This window comes from Rhinolophus sinicus, linkage group LG16 (genome assembly GCF_036562045.2).
Source record: "Rhinolophus sinicus isolate RSC01 linkage group LG16, ASM3656204v1, whole genome shotgun sequence".
NCBI lineage: Eukaryota > Metazoa > Chordata > Mammalia > Chiroptera > Rhinolophidae > Rhinolophus > Rhinolophus sinicus.
The window spans coordinates 791,809-815,162 of NC_133765.1; the positions used below are offsets into that span (position 1 = coordinate 791,809).

General features: G+C 44.3%; 1 protein-coding gene across 17 annotated transcripts in view; it reads left to right on the forward strand.

The window, feature by feature from the left end:
- GRIK4 (glutamate ionotropic receptor kainate type subunit 4) overlaps window positions 1-23,354 on the forward strand; it is a 635,802-nt gene that overhangs the window by 578,494 nt on the left and 33,954 nt on the right. For all 17 annotated transcript variants that reach the window (XM_074321322.1, XM_074321326.1, XM_074321318.1 and 14 more), the window contains 2 exons: window positions 11,025-11,138; window positions 20,673-20,782. In XM_074321322.1, the coding sequence (XP_074177423.1) occupies window positions 11,025-11,138; window positions 20,673-20,782 (224 nt within the window). The remainder of the gene's footprint in view (window positions 1-11,024; window positions 11,139-20,672; window positions 20,783-23,354) is intronic.

Genomic DNA, 23,354 nt, shown 5'->3' on the forward strand with positions numbered 1-23,354 from the left:
TTGCTGCTACCCTGGGAGTGCTGATGCTTCTCTGGGCCTCTGCTCCCTAAGCATTACTGAGGGAGGGCTTTGCTTCTCTGGGCCTCTGCTCCCTAAGCATTACTGAGGGAGGGCTTTGCTTCTCTGGGCCTCTGCTCCCTAAGCGTTACTGAGGGAAGGCTTGGCCCAGTGAGCGTGCATAAACTCCACAAACTTGGGCTCAGGCTGATTTGCAAGGGCTCTGATTTTGGGCCTCCCTCTGAAGAGGAGGCAGGCCTTCTTTGCAGTTTGTGTACTGACTGGGTGGAGTGTGTGTGTGTGTGTGTGTGTGTGTGTTTATCTATATATAAACACATATAGAGAGTATATATGTGCATATATACACGTATGCATATATATGCATTTTTATACATATATATGGAGAGAGAGAGAGATGACTAATTGGGCACTATTTATTATTCTCTCATCCTTCTTCCTATATCCTGGCCTGAAAGAAGGAAGAAGCAGTGACGTTGGCAGTCTCCCCAGTGGACAAGGACACCAAATATTTTGCAGGTGTCATATGTCCCCTAAAAAATGTATCTTTGGCCCGCCTGTGGCAGATGGAGAGGGAAGACAACCTGCCTAGTGTGGCAAGAGAGCAGATGGATGCATTCCTGAGGCGTTTTATTGGGAAGTATAAATGATGACACCGACCGATGCAGGAGCCAGGAGTGGGATTGAGCTTCTTTTCTCCTTCAGATCCCCTTTCCATTCAGCTTGGTGACTCCAGCAAGTCATGGAAAGGTCCCTTGGCATCTCACTAGGTGGGGGCAGAGGGGGCAAGAGAGAAAGGCTCCCAGCAGGTAAATTGATCAAAAACAGGAAGTGAGCAGATAATCAAATTGAAATGGGCTGAGGTGCAGATGTTAATCTGCTCCACTGCGGCAGAAAAGTACTGAGGGCAGGAGAGAATTTGGAAGCAGCTCCTGGAGCTTGCCCGTCCTCTTCTGGCTGTCTGACACAGGCTAAGCCTGTTCTGTAACCTCCATTCTTTCCTGGGGTTAATTAACCCCACCTTAAGTACAGAGTGTGGGGCCCATTCCTGTTCTGCTTGAGCTTCCCAAGTAATGCTATCCAAGGTGTGACAAAGAACTGGGCCCCGGAGGGAGCAAGTGGGACAGGGAGCCCTCTAGTGGGGATCGAGGGCTTTGAGTCTTCCTTAGGCTGGAGGATGAGAAACGGTACCTGACCACGTCCCAAGCATGACCTGAATCTGGTTATAATAATCCCACTTCCTGACAAAATCCCTCCTGCATACGTGTCAGAAATCAGCCTGACTCTGCTGTCAGCCAGAAGGGACTCAAGAGTAGACCATGTTTGGGCAGTTGTTCTCCTGTGCCTTGCACTGAACTCTTGGCTGCACGGATTGTTCATTAGGTACTTACTGTGTACCCATTTGGGGACAGTCACTGTGAACAGTGATGCCGTAAGAAAGCAAAGTGAGAATCTGTACGTCTAAAGCTAGCTTTATCCATATCCTAGCTGTGAGTACCTGAGCAAATTACTAACCTCTATGGGTCTCAATTTCTTTGTAAAATGGGGCTAGTGGCAACTTTGAAATACTATATATGTTAAGTGGTTTAAAGACATGGTCCCTGCTTCTTATAATCCAATGGGAACTTCAGGTATGTGCCCAAATGTCCACCACCACAACAACAATAATAGTAAGAGCTAACATTTGTTGAGAGTTATTCTGTGTCAGGCATTGGCTTTTCACGCGTTGCTCATTTAATTCCCATAGAGGCTCCCTGAGGGTGGGAACTGTTATTATGCCCCTTTTATGGATGAAGAAACTGGGGCACAGAGAAGGAAGTCCTTTTCCAAGATCACACAGCTAGTAAGTACAGAGTTGGAATGTGAGCCCAGACCCCCTGTAATACAAGGCAATTTATGGCATATGTCATGTAAATGGTAGAAACATTGTCTTATTTCCTTTGGGTACTGAGAGGGGTGGGCTTATTAGAGGGAAGATGATAAGGAAGATTTTGTGAAGGAGGTAAACTTTGAATGGGCCTTGACAAATGGGTAGAGTTGCCGACTGGACATTCCAGATGAAGGAAATGGCAAATTGGAGCTGTCACTATAGGAAAGTGTAAGGTGTGTCTAGAGTCAGCTGAGCTAGAATGGCTGAGGGGCCTCTGGGGGAGGTGCTGGAAAATGAGGCCAAACTCGCAGGAGGAGGGAGACCATGAGGACCTGACTGCCGGGCTGGGCTTTAGAGGAGTGGGGAACGTGGATGTTTTAAGAGGGAGGACAGGTATAGCTGTCATGGTATAAAATTAGTTTTGTTAGAAAAACAATATTAATCACCACCATTAATTGAGTACCTATATATACCAGGCACTGTGCTGTGCGCTATATGTATTATCTCATCTATCTTCATAAAACCCCAAGTTGGTGATTATTACTCCATTTCACAGATGAGAGAAGTAAGCTGGAGAGGTTTTGAGACCTACCCGCAGTCACAGTTAGTAACTGGCAGGGATAGATGCGAGCCCAGTTTGGTTTGGTGCCGGTGAGGGAGGGCAATGTAGTCACAAGACAGAAAGGTGGAAGGAAGGAGAGCTAGGTCCTTGGCATTGTCCTCATTCAGGAGGGCCAGGCAGGGGCTAGAGAGAGTGGTTGGCCAGGCGATTCAGCAAGATAAGGGCTGGAAAGCATCCCTTAGACATTGTTCCACGGAGGTCATTGCTGACCAGTTGGGCAACATTGATGGAGAGGTAGCATAGATACCAGGTTTTCCTGAGTGGAGTGATGTAAATGGTGAGAAAATGAGAGTAAAAATGAGGTTGGCCTTTCTTGCCTCTCTTCAATCTTTCTTCTTCACTAGAGCCAATTGAATTTGTTGCAAGTTCAGGATACAGCCTCTGAGGCCAAACTGCCCAGATGTGAATCTTGGCTCTTCTATTTACTTTATGCGCAACCTTGGGCAAGTTCCTTAACCTCTCTGTGCCTCATCTTCCTAATCTGTAAAACGGGGATAATAATAGTAACTTAGCTCATAGAGGTATTGCGAGCACTGAGTAAGGTAATTTGTGTGAAGTGCTTAGTTTGGTGCCTGACACACAGGAAGGGCTAGAGGAGGTTAGTTGTGTTAGTATCACAAATCTGATCCTGTAGGTCATCCATTGCTCAAGACACTTCATGGCCTCCCAATTGCTCTTCTAGGCATCACATCTTCTGCCTGCCTCTCCAACCTCATTTTATAGTGCACTCCCTAGCCCTGTCTGTTCTAGCCCTCTGGCCTTCCATCCCCTGGAATGCACCAAACTCTCCTGTTTCAGAGTCTTGGGACATGCTGTCCCTTCCGCTGGGAATGCAGGCCTTCTCACAGGTAAATTCCATTCAGTTAACTGTGTTTCATCCTGGGAAAGCGCTGTGGACCTCTCAGACTCTGTCAACACCCTGCTGTACCTTCTCATGGTGTTACATAAGACTCCCTTACAACATTGATTGTAGTTGTAATTTTACAATGTTTTTTTGACAGTCTGACTATCTGCTCCCCCTGGAGGTTGTGGACTGTAAGCTCTGTGCTGACAGGGACCTTGCCTGTGTTTGCTCACCCTGCATCGTTGCACATTGCCTGCAGCAGGGCAGAGAATCAGTAAAGAGTGGTGAGGACTGTTGAGCATGAAACAAGAGGGGAGAACCAGGAGCGGGCAGTGGGTTCTGCAGACAGTCCCTGCCTACCCCAGGATCCCACACTCAAAGGCATAACCCAGGACCCAGCACTTCCAGGGTTCCCTGATGAGCTCAGGAGCCCTATGTCACCCCCGGCCAGATCCTAATGTGCATTCTTCTGCCATGGAAAGCCAAGCTTGCTGGACTTGGAGCTCCTTCCTATCCAGTGGTTATGGATAATGCCAGCTCCCATTCTCAGAGCCTCAGGCCTCATTATACAGGGGATTTCAAGAGACAATTACCTTGGAACGTTTTCCAGGAATGCTTAGTACAACCTTATTCTGTGTAGCATTTTCTATTCCAGCTGTAGCATCCCAAAGATTTCCAGAATTAAGTAACACAATTACAGAGTTAAATAAATGACAGCAAAGAATGTCAGGCACTATGGGGCCTGAGCAGCAGGTGAAACAAGGTATGTGCCAATGTGACTTGAAAGCTGCTGGCACAGAGGAGAAGATGGCCTCCCCAGAGGACAGAAAGCAACGGGTGAGGGGGTGGGGTGGACGGTATAAAAAATCCAGAGAAAAACGATCTGGAAACTGATCAGAGATGGTGCAGTGGATCCAAGAATTCAAAGGAAGCTAGGGAGGTCATTTTATCCACTGTCCCCAAAGGAGAATCATATAACGAGGAAGAAACTGGAGAATGACTGGGTTTGGTTCCCAAGCTGGGTGTCAGTTTTTTTCCTTGAGTTTTCCAAACGATGGAACAGTATGAGACCCAAGAGGGTCCTCATGTCGAGCAGCAGAGGTCGGCAGTCATACCAGGAAAGCACATTGTGTCAACACAACTGTGTACATGTCCCAGGTCACCTGGGAAAAGCCATGAGGGGCCAAGTGTCCAGGGGCCTCGGTCTTGCACAGAGGCAGAATAGGGCTGGTTGTCCCCCAGACATTCCTATAATTCATCCCTGGTTAAGGTGTTGTCTCTATAGGTCCTTGTTGAGATCACCATCATCGTCAAGTTCATTACCAACATCATCACCATTGTCATCATCCTAACAGCAAACATTTAATGGGTACTTATTTGAACCAGACCCCATGCTCAGCATTTACAGCCATTGTCTTACTTTCTCAGCAATTCTAAAAGTTAGATTACTATTATTATCCCCACTTTTTTATGAGCAAACTGAGACAGAGGTTAAATGACTTGCCCAAGGTCACACAGCAAATAAGTAACAGAGTCCAGACAAGTCTGTCCCACACTAAAGGCTAAGTCTTAGTAACAGCCCCTTATTGGTGTGGCAGGATGCTACAGTGTGTACAGTTAATAAGGTTCTTTCATATTCATCATCTCTCTTGACTCTCACATAATATCGATAGGCAGGTATTGCTCCCTTGTAGAGCCCAGTAAAATGAGTCCCAGCAAGGGTAAGTGAGTTGCCATGGACATGTGGTTGGCAAGAGGCACAGTCAGGTCTTTTGACCCATCCCACCTTCTCATTTGCTTTGATCTGTGTAAGGGAGGAGCTGCTAAGTGGAAGGAGGCAGGGCTGAGAAGGCTGGAGGTCTGCATAATGCTGCTGGGGCTCTGCTGACAGGAAGGAATAGAGTTTTAGCCCAAAGGAAGCAACAGGTGTGTGAAAGAGGAGGTAAGGGAAACAGAGGCAAGCTTTGTTTGCGTCAGATAGTCCAGGATCTGGTGCTGCCACCAGACACCTCCCTGGTGGTGTTCTCAGGGAAGTGCAGGGTGAGGGTAGCAAACTCAGGCAGATGCACACCTGAGCCCTGCTGTGAATTCCTTATCTTCTTCCCAGCCATGGCCCATTCTGGGAGGAGAGCAGCAGCCACGATGAGCCTTCAGGCTTTGATAGCAATGGCAGCAGTTGCATGACCCCTACTAAACTCCATGAGGCAAAGGATAGTATGTTTCGGAAGTCACCTCCAGGCTGGTTCCAAACTGCCCTCCCCTTGTAAATTCCACAAACATCCAGGAGATAGAAGAAAGGATCTCTCAGAAGCAGAAAACAAAGCTTTTCAAAATAAAAAGAACGCTTTCAATGAAATATGAGGAAGGAGATCTTTCTGTCATTGTGAATGTATGTATAGACCCCTGTGGATAGATACATACAAACACACAAACACACACACACAAACGCACGCACACACACGCACGACACAACCAGAAACATCGTGATGCATCTAGAACTCTGCCAGTTCCCCTTTGCCAGTCCTCTTTCTGTTCCTTCTCCATCTCTAGAGGTCAGTCCCTTTGCTGGTTTCCCAGCCCTTGGGGTTACACTTCCAGACCTGCTCTCTCCAGATGGTGTTGCACCTTCCTGAGTTCCTTTCTGGATTTCCTTTCCTAAAGCAAAACGTCCCCACCTTGGGTCCCTGTTAGCTGCTGCTTTTTGCTGGCTAGCCTGATAAACAGTTTCCTCCTCAGAGCTCACGCTCCTTGATCGTTCCATGGCATTCGATTCTGCTACTCGCTATCATCCTCTTGAGTAAACAGAGGCCAGTAAACTAAGCTGTACCTTTTCTAGGCAGGCAAACGAAAGTGTGGACTTTAGAGCTGGAAAAGAGCTTAGAGAGTATCTGGTTGAACTTTTCATTGTGGAAGAAACTAAGGCCCAGAGTGTGGAATAGCTTATCCAAGGTCACAGTGAATCTGTGGCCCAGCTGTGAGGAGAGCCAGGTCTTCTGATACCCTGTCCACTGCTCTTTCCCAACTGGAGAGCACAGTGCTCTCCAACAAGTGGCCAGAGAGAGGGGAGCGCTCAGAAGAGCTGCCATTGCGCCCATCCCTCAGCTGCCCACGTTGGCAATTGCTAGCACTTTGACACTCTTACCCTCCTTTCGTTGTAAGTTTGGCTTCATGGCACATTATCTCCTCATCTAAGACTGCTTTATAGCACAATGTCTTTTTAACTAAGGTAAAATAAAATGGATGCATGTCTTTTGGAATAACCTGATCCCATGGGGTTGTTGCTGATACCCAGGGGTGTATCAAAGCCAAAGTAGATAATCACTGTTCTATACCAAGTCGATGAACCATAACAAACAACACCCACAAAACCTCCGTGGTTCTTTTAGCTTGTCATTGCCCTTCTGCATCTCATCCCTGCCCCCCTGCCCCCCACTTCTCCTAACTAGGGACTAAGAAAGGAAAGACAGTCTGGGGGCAGTGAGGCAGCAGGGAGAGGCAGTTTTTCTGTCTGGCCCAGTTTGAGGAGGTGTCTATTTGTGACACCTCTATTTTTTTTTTTTTAATTTTCAATCACTCTGCTTTATTTTTTTAGGGGCCCATGCAATTAATAAAACCTAAGACATTTACCAACACTCATTTAAAAACCTAGTCAACCACCTCATTAATTAGCTAGTGCTTACAATAGATACTTTTTTTGTTAGTTTCAGGTGCACTACACAATGTAATAGTTAGACATTTATCATTTATATCCCTCACAACCCCCCGCCCCCAACCACTATCCCTCTGACATCGCACAGAACCATTACATTTCCACTGTCTCTATTCCTAATGCTGTACTCCACTTCTTGTAACTATATATATATATATATATATATATATATATATATATATATATATATATATATATATAAAATTGTAGTTGACATTCATTATTGTTCAGCTTCAGCTTTAGGTGTACAGTGCAGTGATCAGGCATCTACATCATCCCTGAGGTGGTCTCCCTAACGAGACAAGTGTCCATTGAATACCCTACAAAATCTTTACAACATTGATTACATTCCCCAAATTGATTTTCAAAACCCTGTGGCCATCTTGTGGTTACTGACTATTTTCTAATCCCCTCACCTTCCCCCTTATCCCCACCCCCCCGCCCCTCTAGCAACCCTCAGTTTTTCCTCTGTGTCTCCAAAACTGTTTCTGATTAGTTCATTCACTTATTCTTTTCTTTGATTCCACATGTAAGTGAGATCATATGGTATTTCTTTCTCTGTCTGACTTATTTCACTTAACATAATGTTCTCTAGGTCCATCCATATTGTTGCAAATGGAAGATTTCTTTCTTCTTTATGGCTACGTAATACTCCATTGTATAAATATACCACAGTTTCTTAATCCAGTCATCTACCGATGGGCATTTCGGTTGTTTCCATGTCTTGGCTATTGTGTATAGTGCTGCAATAAACATAGGAGTGCATAAAGATTTTTGAATTAGAGTTTTGGATTTCTCCAGATAGATGCCTAGGAGTGGAATTGCTGGATCATAAGGTAGTTCCATTTTCAGATTTTTGAGATACCTCCATACTGTTTTCCATAGTGGCTGCACCAATCTGCATTCCCACCAACAGTGCACAAGGGTCCCCTTTTCTCCACATCCTCACCAGCACTTGTTGTTTGTTGATTTATTGATGATAGCCATTCTGACTGGGGTGAGGTGGTATCTCATTGTGGTTTTTATTTGCATTTTTCTAATGGTTAGTGAGGTTGAGCATTTTTTCATATGTCTGTTTGCCATCTGTATGTCTTTTTTAGAAAAATGTGTGACACCTCTATTTGTGGGGCAAACACTCTCCCTGGGTATGTGGTCATTCCGGCAGGAACCCAGGACAGGGTCTTTCTGGGATGCTGTCCATTTCTAGCTTGCTCTCCCTATGGAATTGCTTTACCATAATGTCATTGTTGGCCAACTTTTATAAACTTGTGAGATTCCCAAATTTCAATCCAAACTGTGCCTCTTTTGGAGGAAAGCTGAGTGTGCAGGTAAAGAAACTTGAGGATAGAGTTGTTGACTTTGGTTAAAATTGATTTGGACATATATATTTTTAAATAATAGAGAAAGGACTGGATGCTGTGTTTACCTCTTACCCATTTTATCAGTTTTGGTTTTCCTAACGTTTTCTCAAGTTCCTTCTTTCCATTCCGCTTTTTTTTTCTTCTGTCTCTTCTTCATCCCAAGGTATGGGCAGGGCTGGGCTACTGATTTGCCATCAACCTGCACACGCAGAACTGGTGTTACACCTGCTATGCCTTTGTGGTTGTTTTCTGTTGTTTTATACCAGTGCTCATGAGCTGAACTCAATTCAGGGCCACTGTCATTGAAGAGCTGAGGTTCTGAAAGGCCCAAACAACCCTCCAAAGAGTCCCCAAATGAAGATCTAGCAGTCTTCTAATTCACTTGATAGCAGTAATCAACACTCTCTTGGAGAAATACAGAATGAATGCAATATGTCATTCACGTTTTTCTTTTTTTTTTATTAAACATATTTAACCTCTGCACTCTAGTTTCTTTTAAGACTGACCTCACTTTACAAGGCCTTGAGTTTGTTGACCCACGCTGGATCACCTGGCTGCGTTAGCAGATGGAACATGAATTGGGAGTGGACAATTGGGGTTGTATGTAGAAGAAACTGACCTTTGCCAATGAATTCATCATTTTTGTACACAAATCATACATTCCTTTGTGTGTCATATGAGGACCAGCATATCTGTCTCCCTACTTGCTCTGCAATAATTTTGGAAGAATTGTATGTGTATATACTCATTCAGAACTGATTGAATGAGTAGTGATTGTTGGACACTTCACTTTTCCTCATTTCTTTCCTCATCTTTTGTATCAACTGATCCACCAGAACTAGAAGAAGGAGTTAAAGAAGCTGAAATGTAAACCAATGGCAGCCAGTCTGTGATACATGCCTAGGTTATAAAACATGGTTCTTAAATACCAGTATAAGTCAGAATCACCTGAGCAACTTGTTACAAATACAGATTCCTGAGTCCTACTACCCGAGAGTCTGATCCAGGGTATCAGAGTCTGATCCAGGCATGAGACTCAGGAATTCACAATTTAATGAGCCCTTCATACAATTCTGATGCATGTGGTCATAGGCTACATTTTGAGAATCACCGTGAGAATTGCTGAGAAGGATCCTAGCATTCCTTAACCCCACATCCTTGTGTTAGGGGTGAGATTAAGGAAGCCTAGAGAAGTGAAGTGACTAGCCTAGTTTGGTTAGTTAGTTAGTTAGTTAGTTAGTTAGTTAGTTAGTTAGTTAATGCACAGCATGGACGAGCACTGAACACCAGCTTTCGGTTTTTCCCACCCTTCCATTTATAGGGGAGCAGACCAATAGGAGTGAGTTTTCTTTGCAATAGGATAGAGTTAAATTAGATACAAGGAAGAACTTCCTGACAGAGAGGATTATTGTAGAAGCCTATGTCATCTCCTTTCCCAGAGGGTGTTAACTCAGGACAGATCCATCAGATGTGGACACTTGAGGTGCAATGTGGAGGCAAAGAGGTAGGAAGGAAACGTCTTTAGAACAAATTCTGGTGATTTTGCATGAAAGGGACCAGACACCCTTCTTTTAACTCTGTTGTGACACGTGAATTTTAACCAAGAAATTGAGCAAGTGGCCAGTGGTCCAGAAGGCCTGAGGTCTGGTCCCAGCTCTGACAAGGACAAGATTTCTGACATTGGGCCACTTGCTCAATTTCTTGGTCTCCATTTCCTCATCATGAAATGAATGGGTTGCATTATATTGTTTTTAATTCCTGTGGTACCATCATTTTTATATTTTATTGTAACCCCACCCCCAACCAAAGTGTAGGAACTCAGTGACTCAGTGACGTTTTATTGACTGCACAAATTAATAAGTTGAGTAAAAAGCTTCACAATGTTGAGAATCCAGGGAACCTAGCTACCAGTTTTCTCCTTTGAAACCCCTCCTTTAGGGCATTTGAGTCTATCTCTACACAGTCTATAGTGATCCTCCATGATTTTTATGCTTATTTAGTATTTAGAGGAGTCTAACCTCAAATGAACATGAGTTGTAGCTTCAATATCCATGTCATTTCATGAGTGATCATTCAGACCTCAGATATGCTGTGACTACTTAGAGTCACTCCCCAAGCAGAGAAGCCAGAGCTGAGTAACAACTTTTCAGTAGTGATGGCCTCTGGTTACAAGTCCTGACTCCTCCACCTCCCGTGGCCACCTGTCATGCAGGGTGTCATGCAGGGACTCAGCTCCTGCTCCCCACATAAGAATGCAGGATATGGTGAGGCCAAAAAGAAACACCCACAGAGCCATAGATAGGGGAATCATACCACTATATTCTCGCTGGCTGCATCTGCCTCTCTGCAATCCACAATCCACAATCTGCCCTTGCTAGCCCCCATTTTCTGCTAGTGTAGCCACAGCAGTTATATTAGTGGCCAATGGCTCACTGATTACAGCTGACGGCCAACTAGCCACAGCTGATGGCCATCCAATCACAGTTGATGGCCATTTACTACCCGAGTGAGCCCCTTTCCACGTGAGGGCGAGAGCCTGGAAACTGCACTCCTGGCTCTGTCCCCACACCACCCCACTAATCGGCTCTCTCCATCCCTTTCAGAAAGCAGATCTGGCTGTGGCAGGCCTTACCATTACTGCTGAACGAGAGAAGGTGATTGATTTCTCGAAGCCATTCATGACTCTGGGAATTAGCATTCTTTACCGAGTTCATATGGTAAGAAACGTATTTTATAAACATTTATGTCATTAAACTTATTTGCATGCAAACACCAAGCTATAACAAATGATTCATGGAAATATTTAGATTTCAAAACTTTAATGCAAATGTGCTAGGCTATTTTTCCCCCATTAGCTGCATGGACTTCCAAATAGGAAGAATAGAAAAGTCACAGTTGTGGCTTTCCCATAAAAATTGCTTCTGCCTCACTGAATAGCGATGGCAAAGAGTGACCATTCAACCTTGGTGCTTAGGTGTTAGCGATTGGCTCTGTTGGTCACTCTGCTTCCTCTGAGATAGTGGGGCCCACAGCCCAGATAAGTCACCCCAGCATTCTCCAGGACTCCTGACTCCCAGTTCTACCTCTGTTCACTTTGAACTTTGCATTTGATGTGGGAATGGAGACTCCTTCTACTGTTGATTATCTGCACTGGTGAATAAAGAGCAGATAATTTAATGTCACTTATACCTGGCTTGTCCCTTCTTCTGCATTCTTTTAAAAAAAGGATGTATCTGGTTAGGTTGACTAGAGTGACTAGAGTGAGTGTCAAAATGAGTTTGTGAAAACACACCATGGGCATCAGAGGATGGACTTGACATTAAAGTATACTGGCAGGTAGTGGGGGCGGCGGGTGGGGGTACCTGGCTGTGCCTCAAGCACAAAGTAGACATCATTACATTGCCAGCACATAGTTGACTTTACCTAGTTTATCCTACTGAACCAGGAGAACCTTTCTCTCATCTTTTCATCTAAACTGGCTCTAAGTGCACAGCTAGTATATGGATTTCCCAACACTCTAGTCACATGGTATACTCCAGTATACAATCTGACACCATAAGACTGTCCAACAGGGAAGTAACCAAAGGCTTATGCCATGTGCATGCTAAAGAAATGACCCTCAAGCTTCCAATCCCTTTCCAGACGCTAAATCCCAGCACTAGAGAAAGAGTTTGTCTGTATTCGCAACCCCAGCCTGGGCTACATAGCTGACAGCCGCTAGGGCATCAGGAAGGTTTCCTTGACACAGAGCCCACTCAAGCAGCTCAGAAGAACACTGTCCTGTACTGGGCCTCCATGTCTGTCATGATCCCTGCCCAGTTTGGGAAAGGAGGTCGTATCAACTGGAAGAAAAGAGCATCAATTGTTAGTAAAATTACATAGACTTCAGGTGTACAATTCTGAAATACGTTAACTATATCTCATATTGTGTGCTCACCACCCAGAGTCAGTTCTCTTTCCATCACCATATGTTAGACCCCGTTTACCCTCTTCTAGAGTCCCACTCCCCCCTGCCCCCTTACCTTCTGGTAACCCATAAACTATTGTCTGTATCTGTGAGTTTTTGTTCTTTCAGTTGTTGGTCTTGTTCTTTTGTTGTTCTCAGTTTATATACCACATATCAGTGAAATCACGTGGTTCTCTACTTTTTCTGTCTGACTTGTTTCACTTAGCATTATAATCTCAAGTTCCATCCATGTTGTCACAAATGTTCCTATATCATCTTTTCTTACCGCCGAATAGTATTCCATTGTGTGTATATACCACAACTTCTTTATCCATTCATCTATCGAAGGACATTTTGGTTGTTTCCATGTCTTGGCCACCGTAAATAAAGCTGCAATGAACATTGGAGCACACGTGTCTTTATGTATAAATGTTTTCAGATTTTTTGGGTAAATACCCAGGAGAGGGATTGCTGGGTCACATGGCAATTCTATTCATAATTTTTTGAGGAACCTCCACACTGCCTTCCATAACGGCTGCACCAGTCTGCATTCCCACCAACAGTGTATGAGGGTTCCTTTTTTTCCACAGCCTCTCCAACATTTGTTACTATTTGTCTTATTGATGATAGTCATTCTGACTGGGGTGAGGTGATATCTCATTGTGGTTTTTATTTGCATTTCTCTGATGATTAGTGATGTTGAGCATTTTGTCAGATGTCTATTTGCTATTTGTATGTCCTCTTTGGAGAAATGTCTCTTCAGGTCCTCTGCCCATTTTTCAGTTGGGTTGTTTGTTTTTTTGTTGTTGAGTTGCATGAGTTCCTTGTATATTCTGGATACTAGCCCCTTATCGGAGGCACTGTTTGCTACAATCTTCTCCCATTCAGTTGGTGGCCTCTTTGTTTTGCCGGGGGTTATGTGTTTCTCACCCATTGCTATACCCCTCAGACAGCAGTCAGTGTAAGTATACACTGAGAAGCAGCAGAGTGAAAATCATGGGCTCTGGAGCCAGGCTGCTTGGGATGATTCCTAGATCTGACACTTACTAACTACATGTCACGTGTCTCAGTTTTTCCATCTGTAAAAATAGGTTGTCATGCAAATTTAGTGTGGATATATACATAATGCATGTATACCATGTTTCCCCCAAAATAAGACCTAACCAGAAAATAAGCCATAGCATGATTTTTCAGGATGCTTGTAATATAAAATAAGCCCTAATGTGTCTTTTAGAGCAAAAATTAATATAAGACCTGGTCTTATTTTCAGGGAAATAAGGTAGGGCTTCTTTTATATTACAAGCATCCTGAAAAATCATGGTAGGGCTTATTTTCTGGTTAGGTCTTATTTTCGGGGAAACAGTAACAGTACCTAACATATGCATAATAACATGTTACCTATTATATTTAATAAATGTATGTGAATTGCTCCCCACTGCAGCCGTTCTCAATCCATTACTGCAGCCTGAGAGTTGTGTTTTTAATTTATTTTATTTTATTTTACAAATGTAAAATGATGTAAAATTTATCAACTTCTTATTTAAAATCATTCACTGACCTCCTGTCACTTACAAGAACAAGGGCCACCTTCTTAGCATGGAGAATGAAGCCCATCTTTCACATCTCCCTTTCAGTTCTTCACCTGTAGGCACCTTCACCCCGTGGTGCTGACTGCCCTCCCGTCACGTGAGCCTCTCCTTCCTTCTTATCTAGGTTCATGATCATCTTCTTGTATCTCAACTATCTAACAAACTCTTCCCTAGTTTTCAATACCCAGCCTGAATGGCACTTGCTCTTCAATGTGACTCTGCTAGATGGAGTTGATTGCTTCCTTCTCTGAGCTCTGCCTATACCTCTGTAACAGCATTTATATACTGAATTATATTATCATTTCTCTCTCTCTCTCTCTCTCTCTCTCTCTCTCTCTCTCTCTCTCTCTCTCCATGTCCTAGTAGGAGACACATTAAGGGAAATGCATCCTTTTGTCAGACCATTTATTTTTATGAAATGACTTTTGGTATGGAAAATGTGGTCATCCTCACATACAGTGTTTGCTTGATTAAGTATAAAAGGAAGAGAGGGAGAGAGAGGGGAGAGGAACCCTGTAATCCGGTGGGAAATGAGTACTACTTTCCTTTGTGGCTCATGGTTTAGTAGCACTGAGCCCCAGAAGCCTGGCTTCTATCAGGATGACTGACCTAAATACATTTTTCTTTCTCTCTCTCTTTCTTTCTCTCTCTCTCTCTCTCCCTCCCTCCCTCCCTCCCTCCCTCCCTCTCTCCCTCCCTCCCTCCCTCCCTCCCTCCCTCCCTCCCTTCCTTCCTTTATCGTATAAGTCTTGAGAACAAAAAAGAGATGGGAGGCAAATGTTTCAGGCAGCCAGATACATCTTCTGCTCAGGACTGGCAATGGCTGCCACCTGAACTTACTGCTCTCTCTCTCTCTGATGCCTGCATATCCCACACAACAAGGCACCCACCTGAGAAAGCATCAGAATCCCTGGCTGGGGCAAGATGAGCTTCCAGGCCACACACAGAGGGCCCAGCCTTTAGAATCTGGGGTGACCCCTGGTATTACAAGAATGGGAATCAAATGACAGGATATCTGAAGTTGAATACTCTTGATTTCCTTGGAATATAAGCTCATTTCTTCTCATTGAGAAGTTCAAGTTCAGTATTTAGTATAGCAATATAACCCCAATGACATTTTGGAGTCATTGATGCATAATGTGAGCTCTCAAATACCTGTGTGCATTGAGGGGAGAAGAGCATAGAGAAACAAAAACGTTTATATTTGACATTGGAATGTATCATTTAGTTTTGTCTCTCTTTTGTTTTGTTTTTCCACAGCAGCAATTTGCCTAATGATGTTTTGTTTAAACTGATATTAAAGGAAGTTTGTATTCCTCAAGCACATACTGACTATTGTAGTAATGCATCATCAGAGTATGCTGTAAGCCAACCTGGGACTCAATATTTGGCACATATAATTCCCAAATGGATAATAGTGTTTTGAAAAATTCAGTATTCACATATTCAAGGAGGTTGGGTATGTGTCCAGGATAGTTGTATGCTAACTAACATCTACCAGGCATCTCTTTATTTATGAAGCAGTTTCACATAGAGTCTCTGGTTTAAAAAGCATCCCCAAAGGCAGGTGGTACGATTCCCATTTTACATGGAAGGGTTCTGAGGCTAGTGGTGGCTCGTGGTGCAAACAGGGAAAGTAGTGCAGTGGTGGAGAAGGCACTGAACACACATTTTCTGTCTCCAAGTCCACATATTTCCAATTACTTATCTTTATGGTATAATAGGAGTATTTCTCTGTGTCAAGGCCATGTGTTAGGTGATCTTTCAAGATCCTTTCTAATCTGAAGATACTATTTATGATAGTATAGCGTCCCAAGCCAGCCAAAGCATTTAAGACTCTCTTTAAAATGTGAGTTTACTTTTTCTCTATAATGTCCTGTTCCACCTTTGATTAATAAATATGAAAGTTTCATAGTCTGTTTTCTCTCTCTCTCTCTCTCTCTCTCTCTCTCTCTCTCTCTCTCTTCTTCACTCTTGGCAAGAGTCATCCCTCTCAAGAAAAACTTTTTTTTTTTAAGTAGTGATTAAAAAGTAAGAAAGAAATAAATGCTGACATTAAATTAATGCTCAGCATTTTTACTGGATATATTACCCTTTTTTCAAGAAAATCTGTTTCATTTCAGAAAGACTGTCTAGGAAAATGGAGAACAATGTTAAGTAAAACAGTAGATCATTTCTAATACTGCTTAATACTCTGTTATAAGAAAACAGAAAATGAACAGTGTTCTATTCTTTAAAGCTAAGTAACATAATAGCCCATATAATGGAAACATGGTTTCCTGAGTCATTTTAATATTGCTTATTTGTTGAGTACTTCTCTCTCAAGAAGCTGAAGGTGTTTTATCAACATTGCTTTAGTAATTCTCACATTCCTCCTTCATGCTGATTGTGCTGTTCCATTATATGGAAGAAAAAAATGGCACCCAGAGAGGTTGAGTGGTTTGCCTAAGATAACTCAGTAAGGAAACGTCAATGCCAAGGTTAGAACTTAGGTCTCCTCATACCAGATTTCCAACAAGCAAAGTGAAAACAGATATGCTAGCATTTAGGTTACATATAGGTAACAAACCCATCTCGGTGTTTTATGTAAGAGCAACTAATTGCTTATGTCTTTGAGTCAGAGGTGAGATGTGCATGTTAAGTCAAAAATATTATCAAGACAATCTATAGCAGACACACTGAGGGGGGTTATCCATGGGATCCTGGGGTGGGACAAGCAGAAATCATGTCCTTGTGCTTCTCCCAGAGGAGTCATGGAGACTGTGTTCTCTTATCTCCTCAGCCCAAGGGAGTGTTTTATTGATCATTGACCACTGCTGAGAATTAAAAAACAACTTTTCTATAAATAGCCATTTAGTTCCAAAGACTCACAAAACCGCCTGGAGGATATGATGAGCCTTTGTCACTGGCTCTACTAGGGAGGGGATGGGATCTAGGGAAGGAAGAATGTTGATATCACTAGTTTGTATGTAGGGAAATGGTGACTAGGTTACACAGCCCTTACACAAACACAGGAGAACCCACCACACATACAACCCACTTTGTCTGTCTGGGAAGGCTGAGGTCAAACTGAATTTCAAAGGTTGGAATCACTGGTTTCTAAGAGCCATCCTTCCAGGAGAGAATTTGGTATTGCTTCCTTGTGGAGCCCTGGGGAACCCTCATAATTCATATGTTATAGCCCACAGAAATTCCAGGAGTTATGGGAAGTGACTATAGCCAGATGGCATTCTCCCCCAGGTATCTTTAGCATGGGTCATTATATGACAGAAAATAGTATTTCTTGTCCATTGAGGGAGCATCAGTATAAAAGGAATTTCCCCTTTTTGTCACATACCACCTCTCTCCTCCTTCACCCATGACTACCAGTAGACAGAGAGGGAGGAAACACCTATACAGTCCTTACTGTGTGTCATTGAGTTCTCAAAACAACCCCAGGAGATAGGTTTTATTATTTCCACAGTAGAGGAAACAGAGGCCCAGGGAGGTTAAGTAACTTGCCCAGTGTCACACAATTTGTAAGTGGTAAAGCCAGGATTCAATCCTGGGCAGTCTGCTCTAGCATCTGTGTTTAAATTCACTGCTTGTCCTGCATTACCTGGCTCTTATTCATTTGGCTCCAGACCCTGGGAAAACAGTTGTGTTCTTTCAATAATGTCCTTTCTTCCATTACACATAGAATGAAGTATCAGTGAGTTAATAGATTTTTTTTAATGTGAAGAATTTTATACATGCAAGGAGAGTTTTGTGCCACTTTTTAGCTCCATGATCAGTTCTATTAGCAGTCAAAGAATCTCATCATCTTTGGGGATTGTGGTCAGTTGGTCACCAGCCCTTTGGGTCTCTTTCACCCTCAGACAGCATCAGTGATACTGGCTATGGTGTGGCCAGTCTGAAGCACAGTACAAAAGTCAAGGAATCATTTCTAAATTTGGTGCCATCTAATTTTCAATCCCATCTGCAAGACTTGACCTGTTCTAGACAATTGGGGCATAGACTACATATAACCAATTATCTACCTTCAAAGTGGTTGTATTCACCAGAAGGAACCAGCCCAATTTACAGTCAACAGAGATGTGCACAAATCAATAGAAATGCCTATAAATACAACAGAGTCACAATAAATAATGATGGCTGTAAATAATGTTTAAAAGTACTTTAAGGGGGTGAGATGGAGCAGGTTGGGATTCTGCTGGCATTGGGGAGAAGTGTGGAGTTAATTAGGTACATTATTGGAGCAAACTCAGAGGTGAAAAGGAGAAGATGCAGTACGGCTGTCGTTCGAATGAAGGAGAGCATGGCTTCCCTGTGGTGCAGTTCAACGAATGAGCACCAGAGAAATTGAAGCCATCATCAATGATTTGAGCAAGGCACTTCACCTCCTTGGGTCAAGACCCTCCCTGAGTTCTTCCATCTGTTGATATGGAGAACAGGGTATTGAAATCCAGAAAATATAATGAAGCACTTTGAGTTCTCCAGAAAAAAACTGTCACCATCATACATCCTTTGGGTTAAGGAATACCTATTATTTGGAAGAAATGCCTATGGCACTCGTCTGACACCTGATTTTGCCCCAAGTACCAGTAACTCAGATGTCTTTTGGGAAGGAAGCAATCTAAAACATCCTCATAGGTGTTCAGAGTCTTGGAAGTAACATACTTCTCTTTGGCATCATATAAACAGCTTGGGCTCGGCCCAAGGCAGGGCTATATAAGCCCAGACCCAACTCTCAAATAACTGCCTGTTCTTTGCTCTCTGGTTGGCGTCGGCAAATCACAAGTGGAATCAGATGTTTTCTTGCCAGTGTGACTGATATGTCTCCAGCGGAGCTGTGTTTATGTCTTGATTCTTATTTATGTGATGTTCTATGTTTTATAACTTGAGTCTCCAGGAATGTTTCCCACGGCTGTGCATCGTTCCTTATCACCCAAAACCAAACATGGCAGCTTTAACTAGTGCTGTCGTTTTCCTCAGTTTCACTCGTTGTGATATAATCAGGTATAGATTTCTGATGCTGACTTCCCATGGGGTTTCAAATTCAGAAAGCAACAATAAAAGATTTTTTTCTCCCAGGTATCTCTCAGTTGAGAGACACAGAATGAAATAGTCATGAGTGACAGGGCATGCCGAACTCACATATGTTTGCCCAGTGAAACTCTGAAGTATAGAAGGCCCCCGAAAGTGGCCCAAGCTAGTGATTTCTGCTTCAGCAGGTGTGTAGCCATGATCGGCTCCTTTATCCCCTTTGGATTCTGTGTATGGGTTCTGCACTCGCTATGTCTTCCTGTGTCTGCCACTAGCTCTTAGATGATGATGATGAAGACACGGTCAGCCTGTGATGGACCCCAGTGTAAAAATGACATATCTTAATATTGACAGTAGGTCGTACTATGACTGATATGATCTTGGAAATTGGCCTGTTCGTAGAACCCCTGAGCTTCATAGTGCTTTTCTGTCCTATCCATGGACTTCCTAGATTTCTGGAATCATAAAATCTTATTTCATTTCCGATTAAGGATGGTCCTTAGGGAGCATCTAGTCCAGTGGTTTCTTAGTAAATAAAAGCAACAAGCCTAGTGCAAGACCAAGGGAACAGTGGGAGCCAGAGAGGATACACTCTGTCTAGAGTGGGCAGCCACAACTCAGCTCCAGCCAGTTGAGAATGTAGATAGGCCCAGTGTTGCCAGATCACCCATTTTTTAAAAGCCAGAAATCTGGATTTTTACATGAAATTTCCCAATCATTTAATGTTGGCAACTAATCAAAATGAGTAAACAAACTAGTTGTCTGTGGGCTATATGTGGTCTGTAGGCCACCAGTGTGTCACCTTTGATCTAGTCAAGCTCCAACTGAGGCTGGAGAGGAGTGTGGACATGCCTAAGATCACACAGCCAAAAACTGGGAGCAGATTACTGAACGTTCTCCTTCTCATTCCGTTTCACTTTCCTGTGAATGACTGGGAGCTGGTCACTCAGCTTCCTGGTCCTGGTTCCGTCCTTTGGCTCCCATGGCCAAACACATCCCTGAACTGGGGACAAACCATGTTTTCCCGCAGCATCATGGTCTGAGCCCTGGGCTTTGTGTCAGAAAACGTGCATTTGCATTCCAGCTCTTCCACTTCTTAGCTGTATGACCTGGATACATCTCTTGACAACCCTGGACTTTGGTTTCTTCACTAAAATGAAAATAAAAATCTGTGGCTCACAACACTTGTTTGAGGTTTATATGAGATCTCACTGTGTGTGAGATCACTCTACAAAGGAAAAACAAGGATGCCTATTGTATTAACATCCTCATAAGAAAGACGTGAGTGTCCAAGATGGGTGTTATTGTGCTACTCCAGCACCACAGATAACAGCAGCTCAAAGGTGCTTCTGGACCCATCCGTGCTGCCGTTGGAGAACATGAGGCAGTACATAAGGGACACTAAGGGCTGTTCTGCTTGCCCAAAGCCTCGCTCACCCTAGGATGTGACGTGGCCCGGGCTGTTCTTTTGTTTCATCTGCTGAGATAAGGGTTGGATAGGTGTTTCAGAGAAGCCCCCTCTACACCTTCACCCCCAGTGTCATTTAAACCAATTGACCAGAGCCCAAGGCAATACATTCTGGGGCCAGACGAATGCTCACCATACCCTCTGCCCTGCCCTGCTCTGCCTAGCCCAAAGGCCATTCTGACTGAATGTGTACAGTGAATCTTCTTTTTCTCTCCATTTCCAGGGACGCAAACCCGGCTATTTCTCCTTCCTGGACCCCTTTTCTCCAGGCGTCTGGCTCTTCATGCTTCTAGCCTACCTGGCCGTCAGCTGCGTCCTCTTCCTAGTGGCTCGGTACAGTCTTCCTGTCCCTATCCTCACACCGCCACCTCGTGTCCGCTTCTGGGAACTACATGGGAAGGGTGGGGCATAGGAGAAGACCTTGGTGCCAAACTAGAGAGATGGGAGGGGACTCAGGACCTGAACCTCTCTCTTCCCAGCTGTCAACCTGGCAGTATCCATCCACCCATCTAGGCACACATCCCCTAACATGCACAATACCAAGCAGGTGAGCTCGCCTGAATTTGCATATACACCCCTGCCTCTTTCCCCTTCCACTCCCCAGTCTCAGGCCCCCTGCTTGTATAGGAACCTTGGGAGGGTGGGGGCAAGGAGATCACCCTGGTTAAGCACTACGCATCTGGCTGCCCTGGCATCAGTCCTCGCCAGGATCTGCCACAAAGTGCTGAATGATAAGAAATAGCCTGCAAATCCGAAGTACGGGGACCAAAGGCCTTGGTGACACAGGCCAGGGAAAAGGCCTCCTCTGCAGAGGGCCTTGTCATTCCCGAGGCAGGATCTGCTTATGAAAACACAGCTGCCTTGTTGAATGTGAACCATGGAGGGTGGCAGATGGCAGGAGGACAGGGTGGAGAGAGGCATTTGCAAATAGTGTTAAGGCTAATGGTCCAGATCAGGGGTTGAGGAGAATAAGCCCTCCCCCCTAGCTGGAAACCCAAGACTGCCCCTGGGCCTACTGAACAACCCAAGGAGCCTTCCATGGCTGGGGCCTCCCTAGGACGTGCACAGAGAGTGTTGTTTCTCTCTGAAGCTAAGGGCCATTGGACCAGCCTGGGCTTTAGGAGAGCCAACTCACTATCCAGAAGCAGAACAAGTACTAGTGGCTCATCAGTCACTGCCTCAGGATCCCTGCTCCCTGCTCAGAGCTCAGCTCACCATACTGGAGGACCAGAAAGGGCTGTTACATGGGAGGAGAGCGCTGCTCAGGATGAGCTTCTAGAGAGCTGATGATGATTCTATTCCAGCTGTCTCCTCAGAGGTCTCCTTTGCCTAGGGGCCACAGTAGCAGGACCAGATGATTGGGTAGTGTATGTTCCACCTCTGTGGGGTGGGGTCTTCCCAGAGAGCACATCTCTTCAGTGGCTCTAGGGGAGTGTGTGCTTTCTCCAGTTAGAAGACACAGCCCCAAGGAACTGTGTCTAACCTCGGGGCAGTTCCCAGCCTGCCCAGGAGACATTGTGTCACCCAGTCTGTGCTTCTTTCAGTGGAGATCAAAGCCAAGTTCAGGAAGGCATCCTGGGCCCACAAAGAAAGACCCCATTTATGACCTGGTGTTCTTCAAAGGCTGTTCTATGTGCTTCTCAGGAGCCACCTACTCCTGTTGGGCCTGTAGGCATTGCCACTGTCAAGTATCTATTGTCAGTGACAACAGGGGAGTCGTGGGGAGCTGGCATGCTGTCTGACACTTTCTTCCTCCACCTCACCACACTGTCTGCTACTGTTTTTAGGAAGCTGTCTGCCTGAGGCCTGGCTTTGCTACTCCTTAATTCACTCCTGCCCCCTTTGATTGAGTCCCCTTTTGATTGTGTATAGCAAGCCACAGCTCTCAGGTGACCTTGAGGGTTCTCGAAATGGTCTTCCAGCTTGGTCACCAGATACACACACACACACACACACAGAGCTGCTTTACCATGCCTGTTGGAGCCTGAAACTTCTTAACCAGCCCTGGGGGTTAAACAGCCCCTCTTCCTTGCCCTCCATACATGCACACACTGCCCCCCAGGATCCACCATTTACAAAAACATTAACCAAAAAAAGTATTAAAAGTCTGACTATACAGCCGACACACAGACATACACACACACACACACGTATATATGTATATATACACATATATATATATATATATTATATACTATATACCCTGTTTCCCTGAAAATAAGACCTAGCCACACCATCAGCTCTAATGCATCTTTTGGAGCAAAAATTAATATAAGACCCGGTCTTATATTATATTATATAATATCCGTTCCTATATCATAGTAAAATAAGACCTGGTCTTACATTAATTTTTGCTCCAAACGATGCATTAGAGCTGATTGTCCAGCTAGGTCTTATTTTGGGGGAAACACGGTATATGTGTACATGTGAGTGTGTGTATGTATATATATGTATATATATATGTAAAATATCTGAGCCAAGAATAATCTGACCTAAGGTAGTGATTTCAAACAAGGCTCCACGGAGTGTGAAAGCTCACGGCAGGTCAAAGACTGTGAAGGGACAGTGAGAAGAGGCTGGGCTGCCAGCGACCTGGAGCCTCAACCCATCTTCATCAAACCAGCTCCACTTTTATCTCTTGCATATTGTACTTCTGGGTAACATTTTAGAGGGAAAAACGTTTGAAAACCACTGATCTAAGGCAGCCATTCCCAAGCTAGCTGGTACTAGAGTCACTGAGGGAGCTTTCAAAAGTTAGAATTTCCAAGTCTGATCTTCTCAGAATCTCTAGGGATGGGCCTGGGAATTGACATGCTCGAAGCTCACTTCCAATGGCCGATAGGCTTGGGAAGCACCGAGGTGAGGCACCATGAGTGCAAAGCCAGCTCCATAAGCCACAGGGGAA